Source organism: Mytilus californianus, unplaced genomic scaffold, assembly GCF_021869535.1.
Source record: "Mytilus californianus isolate M0D057914Y unplaced genomic scaffold, xbMytCali1.0.p SCAF_13, whole genome shotgun sequence".
Lineage (NCBI taxonomy): Eukaryota > Metazoa > Mollusca > Bivalvia > Mytilida > Mytilidae > Mytilus > Mytilus californianus.
Window position 1 is genome coordinate 1,281,350 of NW_026262615.1, and position 8,076 is coordinate 1,289,425.

Below are 8,076 nucleotides of genomic sequence, written 5' to 3' on the forward strand. Positions count from 1 at the left end.
ATGTGTAAATAACAGGATAATATAAATATCTTCTGGTCCATATTGTTTTATTCAAGAAATGTCCGAAAAAGCATATCTGTAACGGTTAATGTAAATTCAGAAATTATTGCTTTGTATTTTTTTTTTAAATTTGAAAGATTAAGCCATCATTCTGAAATGTGTTCAAATCCTTTCTTGTTTAGTTATAAACCTTACAGTAAATATTGGGGGCCTTGATGGCCGAGTGGTCTACTCAGTAGTTCAACTACTGTATCACTAGCCTGTCAACACTGAGGTTGTGAGTTCTAACTCCACATGTGGTAGGTGCATTCCACTCCAATCCTAATTGACTAGGATTGTCAGTTTTCTTCCAGAAGGTGGGTGGTTCTCTCGGTGCACTCTCGCTTCCTCCACCAAAAACAATGACTGCCATGTAATATCCAATAGCGATCGAAGTTAAACACCAATCAATCAATCAATCAATACAGTAATTATTTTATTTTGATACAGGGATGGAGAAAAGACCCCTTTTGACAAAGTATCATTATCGGATGATGTGAAACCATTGGAAAGCGACGAAGACAGTATGATGGGAGATTATGATGATGATGCTGATATGACTAAATTTAATGAAGATGGGTCATTTATCGGTGTATACATGGACAAAAAAGGTCAAGATCAGACTCCTGTACATCAAAATCAGTCAACTGTCTAAATATATATGTGTATAGATGTTAAAAAATATTCTAAAATTAAAGTGCTAACAGTACTGAAAGAAATGGTTCTAATGTAAAAGTGCTTGCAATTCTGTATTTTTTAGATTTTGAAATAAAAATGCAAGCAGTACTATTGGGATAGGTTCTAAAATTAAGAAATGTACTGGAAGTACTATTAGAGTAGAGCTGATAGTACACTTAGTTTCGTTTTACTTTAAAAAAGTGTTAATTGAACATCAGATTAATAGTTGTTGCTTCCATAACATTCTTTTTTATTTAATTTAATGTTAAGATTAAATAAATTCTGTAACTCAAATTCAATCAGGAAATTCCTTAAACTATATAAACAGGTTTGTAGTTCAGAAGTCTTTCAAATGATTGTAAAAGTATTGAGTAATAATTCATAAAACATTTGTAGTTTTAATTAATTAATATTGAATAATATTCAACTTTTTCAGTGTAATTTATGTAAGTGTAACTGATTCAAAACAATACCTAAACTATTGCAGAAACTTTTTATTAGTGATATTTCGATGCAATAATTTCCTATTTTAGAGGACTATGATCTCATTACATTTCATCATCATCATTTCATTTTTCATTTCCATTTTTAATTTCAACAATAATGTGCCATATGATAGTAAATGTGTATTCATTCCAATAAAAGTAAAGTTGAAAAAAGTAATAACAATTATTGTATCTTAGGGGTTAAGCCTTACAATTTATCATTCATAGATTTTTATTCAATTTATTTTGATGTGTAATGTATAATATTATTTATAAAAACTAATTATGACAAGATTTAAATGTCATATTTATAGTCTTTATTTTGAAAATTTCTAATTTCCTTATATTCTATTTGACTCTTCTTAAGAACTTGATTCGAAGGTGGAGGATTATCCCTTAGTTAGTAAAGTTCACTCTATTTATTTAGAAATGTAAAAAATGCTTTTAAATGTAAATCCACAAGGACAATCACCAAGAAGTATTGAGCACCTTCCTTTGCATTAAATAATTTGGTGTTGTGTCCCTTTATTGTTTATCCATTTGTACATATCTTATTTTGGAATCTTTGGAAGAATGTTTTGTCTGATTATTCAGTTTGTGGGTGATGGGAAGTTTCATATTAGAACAACACTTCCAAATTAAATGGCAAAGTGAATTAAACTGGAAAAATTATTTTGAAGGTGTATATACTTGGATTTTTGAAAGCTGTTGTTCACTCTCTGTCTCCAAATTTTATATAAACTATATTTAATTTTAATTTTCAATAAAAGTTCAGATTTTTATGATATTGTTCATTTTTATCTGAATTTAAAAGCCTAATGTTTTGTATTTATAGATTTTTTTCATCATTTAATGCTTGATATTTTCTTTATTTAATTCTTTCTTTTTGAATATTTGATTTTTATATGGCCACATAAAACATTTGATAATTGTATAAAGACAATTGCTTATTAGGAAATACTGAAACACAGTTTTAATGATGTTTAACATTACATATATCACTTATTTATGCCTAAAATCTTTTTGAGGGTTGTGATTTTGTAAATATCCATTGTTTGACTTATAATTTGGCTATTTTGAATTGGCAAAAAGAGCATGTGACATTGTAGGAATCAATTGTAATTATATTCATTTTCTTACTTCTTTGAAGCAAATTATATTGTCCAGTTATCTTTAGGATCATCTCAAAATTATAAATTAAATTTATATCCCTTCAACTTACAACCACAAATTATAAAGTGTTATTCAAATTTTTCTAAGACACAAATGATATTGATTGATCAATTATCTTAGGGTAAAACTTCTAAATCCCAAATCTACCATTTTATTTGATATTTAAGTTTTGAAATTTTTATTTCGTTTTTATAATGAGACCATTGCTATATTATATAGGGTTACTCCATGGTTAAAATTCTTGGGAATGGAAGTTGAGATGCTGCACACACTGGAGAGATGATGAAAGAATTTTGGTAAAAAACAGAGAGCTTTGTAACAAACCATGTAATCTTTTACTAATCTGTCATTTCCATACCACTTTCCAAAACAATACCAGGTACCTGTGTGTTTTCCAATTTGTTTCATGTCTGCCCTGTGTATATTGTATTGCACACACATTTAAACAATAATCAGATTTTCTTTTTCAAGTTTATTTCATTTGGCACTTGATTCTAGCATAAAACATCTTGAGGAAATCTGAAGTCTTCAAAATCTGTCATTTTTCTTGTCATGAAACATTGAATTATGGTTGCCATTCTTGCTTTTGCTGCATACCCAAGATCATCTTATGCAGTTTTACTTTTTATTAAATGCTGTTTATAAGCTACTGTAATGAATGACAGTAAATACAAAAAAAAAAAGTGAGTTTTTTCCCCTGCACATTACCTGGTTTGTTGAAAATCTTCACTGTAGCTTAAAATTGCTGAAATATCTTAGTAATGTAAAAGTGATTTCACATTTAGACAGTTTTGCTAATCGGGACATTTTGAGTATGTTGCTAGTTTAATAGATTAAATAAATGGATATTGATTTAGAATGGAGCTGAATTTTAATTTGTCAGTGATTTAAAGACAGCATGATTGGAAATATAATTTGCCTGTGTGAAAAAATGAGAGTATTGAAGATAGTGACCATTACCTGTTGCATTGTGAGTGAAACTGCACAAAAATGAGTACCATTTCTTTTTCGAAAGTTTACACAACTAAAAAGTTTTTACTTAATTACAATGCAGCAGGCAATATGTCAGCTTGATCAAACGAAACACTGACAATTAGAATAGCTCGTACATTTACAGGGTGATAGGCTTAGTGTGTAAATGTTATAAATTTGCAGCATCTCTGCTTTGCATGACCCCACATGGTGCTTACTAATTATACAGTTAAGAAGATCCTTTCTAATATCAAAAGGATCCATAATGTGTCTATTTTGTCATTTTTATTGAATTCCTTAGGCAATAGACGTAACAAGGCATCCTTTTGATCCCTACATTTTGAAATATTACAATTCTCTCAAAATTAAAGAATTCAGATATTAGTTAAAAATTACTTGAAATTTGTCTAAGCCTTCAAACATTTTCAGAATAAGAACAAATGTAAATTCAGAAATTTTTTTGTGCATTTATAATTGCCATTATTGAACAGCAAACAAAAATGTGAGAATAATTATTGAGATTGTGTTAAATGTAGCATACAAATAATGCTATCAAAATTTAAAATGCTAGTTTTCGATTTTTACAAAACCAATGCTGTAGCAATTGTTTTTGCAATAATAAAATCCATTACAAACATTTCTGAATTAACATTACTTACTCCTTTTAGATTCATAAGTATTTCTGTATGATCTACATCCTTTATACTATTTTTCCATAGGGATGCTAAAATGGCTCTTAGTATACCTACTTAGATTTGAATGTTACCAAAATAATGAGATTTGATGTTGAATTCATAATATAATAACATCCAAGGGAAATAACTCTTTACAAGTCATAAGAATGCTTTATAAGCATTTGAAGTCATATGTATGTTTTAATGGCTTGGTAATATTTAAGCATCTTAATTATTAACATTGACTAAAATAAAATTGGATATATTGTGTGAAATCTATTTACTAAGTAATGAGAAAGTTTTTATTTGATTCACTTGAATTGTTTATTGTAGAACAAGAATGTCATTTAACTCCTTGTAATCCTGTTGGGTATCCTTTAAATGTAGAAATTCATGTTATTTTAAGAGACAGTTTTGTCCGATAAATACTTTATATCTTGTCACAATTGGCAGTATTTCATGTATTCACATATCAAAATTTAATGGCGATTATTTTATAAATTAATATTAAACATTTTATTTAGAGGCATTCCATATCTGTGGACGTATACTATCTGTTTTATGTCTGCTCAGGTCTCAGATTATAGTCATACATGTTTTCGTACATAGTTTTAACTTAAGAATTTCTTTCAGCTTGTCAATTTTATTTACCAAAATATTCTTATTTGACCAATTGAACTAGTGTGAGTTAAACCTATTAGATTATATGCAGTATATATTCACTAGAAATTGATAAATTTATGTTTCAGTTTTTATTTGTACATTTCCTTCATGCACAACATCCTTAAGAACATAAACATCAAAGTAAATCACAAATCAATAATGTTATCTATGATATAGATATACTAAATAATGTGTATAACTGTAGTTTTACATCAGTGTAAATGAGGAGAAAAATAATAATGTTATAAATATTGTCAAAACATTATTTATTTGAATAAATTTTAAAAGAGAAAATTAGAAAATTACAGATTATAATGCAATTTGTTGTACCTCTGAATTTGAATTTTGAAATCAGAGAAACAGAGTAATAAACTTCAAATCATAGAAGAAATGACTGCAATTCTGACATATACATTTTAACATTACAGAAAGTGAGAACATTACCATTTATAATGTTATCAGTTTTCATCACTGTGTATTGATAAAGTGTCCTACAACTTAAATGTTGGGAGAAACAAGAAAAATACTTATTGCAACTTATATACTTTGTTTTCCTCTTATAGTTGATGTGTTTCCCTAGGTTTTAGTTTGTAACCCGGATTTGTTTTCTCTCGATCAATTTATGACTTTTGAACACCGGTATACTACTGTTGCCTTTATTTATACACATTACTTTTCTTTAGTATAAATTTATATTATTGCACACATGACTAAAATCTGTTTCATATACACACCAAGATATATAAAAAGGTTGTGCTTCTTAACATTCTCAGATATATGTTCTATTATTTAACTGTTTATGTTGTTAATTTTCTGTAATCAGAGTTGTGATTTTTTTATTTCAATAAGTTCATTCCAAAATTTCATTTACTTAATTTGTTTTTGTGAACCTAGTCTTGTTCCAAGTGAGAAGGTTTTCAGCAAGTTTTCAAAGTTTTATGTGTTGCCTCCCTTTCCAAGTATCTATAGTTATCTTTACTTGTACAGGTGAATGTTTAATGTTACATTATACAATACATTCTGATAGAAACATTGATTCACCTTTTAGAAGCAAAACAGTAGTTTTTAAAGTAATTAATGTAAAGTTGTGCAAGATAAAGTAAATTATTGATTCACTAGCATTTTTTATTCTTAGAAACATTGTCATATATGCATTTACAGTACAATTATTTATTGTTACCTATATATTATCCCATGAAATAGAAATAATTCTTTACAATTGTCTTAAAAATGTGTATAATTACTTATTACTACTACAATATGTTTTGTTTTGTGAATGGAGATCTGGAATTAAGCCAGAATATCTTATAAGCTTTTCATCTCTTTGCTTTTATAATTTTAATGAAAGTAGTGGGTAGGTGTTGAAGTGTAAATGTAGGTTGCCTGTAGTGATTTGTAGAAATGTAGTTTGAAACTTTCCCTTTGAAATTATAAGTAGGGCCATATGTGACATTATATGCCCTGCGTGTATGCTCTTATAATTTTTTTTTATTGTTGTACACGTGTGAAAGGTGGTCCATATGGTCGTATGACTTTGAAAAAGTCTAAACAATGTATTGTTTTCTTTTTACTCTTTATTTTTGTGAACATTGAATGTGTCCAGTCTAGCTGTGCAATTTGTTATTGCCAAGGCAAAGTATTGTTATATTTTTATACAAAATAGTTCTAAGCTGTCTTTGATCTAACCACTATTACCATGACAATAAGTGCCCTAATCTGATGTCTGATGGGGATTTGATGTTGCTCTGCTACCCTAAAGATGTCCATTTCATCAGCATTAGTGCCCAGCCAGTTTGTTATTTGTTGTTTCTGGCTTGCCAGGTCAGCTGCAGGAATGGTCATGTTGAGGGTTGTTATGACAACCTCAAATATCCAATCAGGTTGTCAGATTTGCTAGGACAGTCATGTGAGGGTGTCTCTAGTCGCTATGACAACAGTGCCCTAACCAGTGACTTTTGCTGGTTTGCTAGGTCAGTCAGGTGACTGGAGAGGCTGTGGTTGCTATGACAACAGTGCCCTAATTAGTTCTTAATTACTATGTAGACCAGATGGTTTTGTCACATTGAAATTTTTATGTCATAGCTTTACAAATCTGTTTAATAGGGAATTAATTTTCAACAATGTGGCACAAAATAAGGTATTCTAAAGGTTAATCAGATGTGGTGCAAAATAAAGTTTTCCTAAACATGTTATGAACCAGATCTGATGTTTGACAGCATTTAAAAGTTATCTTAAAATTTTAATAGATGTTACTATGTTCAATATGATATTTCAAAGGCAATTTGAAGAATACATTGATTTTCTTGTCAGTTAATTGCAACAACTGGTTTCCCTTTAGTAACCCTTATGGGTCCAGATCTTCTGCTTTACAGTAATTCCCTGATTTGCTAGGTCAGTCATGTGACCACAGTCCTTGGGTCAAGGACAGCAGATATTGTTTATATATATATTTTGAAGTAGATTTTTATAAAAATATTTTTTTTTGAAGAAAAAATGGAGAGACATTCCAAACTGATAACTTACAATGATTGTAATTAGCGCCAGTATTTCTGTTTATGTTATATGCTACAGAAAACACTGTTATACAATATCTAATACATGAATTGTGTTATTTTAAACCTTATTTCTACATGAATATTGCACATGGACTAGTTCAGAAAGGAAAGGAACTGTTTAATATGGATGTTTTCGTTGGTCAAAATGTCTTTTTACCAGTAGCTTAAACTGCATAGAGTAATTGCAATGAGAAAGTCTGAACCAATCATGTGAAAGAAATATTAAGTGTACTTGAGATAGAAGTAATTCTATGTGTAGCATTATCTTTATGTTTTTACATTGGTAAAATTAAAGAAATATTTTTGTTGTAAACATCTGAACTTGATATGTTCCTTCTCATTTCCTGGATTGTCTTGATAAAATGATAAAATAATAAAGCTTTTATACAAAACATTTTCTAGTCACTTATACATAATTATGCCTGATAGAAAGCGCATGTGAATCCATATTATGGTTTCCTAGTGTTATTGGTATCAAGTTATAAACTATATTCAAATTGATTTTTTGTGCGACTGTGCATCTGTTTATTCATACAGCAAATTATTTAGGGAGGTTTAGCTTATTATAAAACCAGGTTTAACTCACCAATTTTTTTTTTCAAAATGCCTGTTCCAAGTCGGGAATATGACAGTCGTTTACCATTCGTTTCGTTAGTTGATATAGTCGAGTTTTTCCTTTTTTCAGGTTTTATTGACTTCCCCCATTTTGAATTTTGCTTGCAGTTTGGTATTTTGTTAGTTTTTTTTGTCTATGTGTAGAATCCATATTGATGAGAAGATGGGGTACAGTACATTATTTTAAAGAGACACATTCTTTTTAGCTCACCTGACCTGAAA

The 8,076-nt window shown here is 29.1% G+C and overlaps 1 protein-coding gene across 4 annotated transcripts in view; it reads left to right on the forward strand.

Moving 5' to 3' along the window:
• The window catches only part of LOC127722985 (neuroglian-like), a 54,620-nt gene extending 46,987 nt beyond the window's left edge, over positions 1-7,633 (forward strand). For 3 of the 4 annotated variants that reach the window (XM_052229388.1, XM_052229389.1, XM_052229387.1), the window contains exon 14: positions 490-2,587. In XM_052229388.1, coding sequence (XP_052085348.1) covers positions 490-694 — 205 coding nt within the window. In that variant the 3' untranslated portion in view covers positions 695-2,587. The other variant, XM_052229390.1, reaches the window with a different exon arrangement.
• Positions 7,634-8,076: the final 443 nt, after the last annotated feature.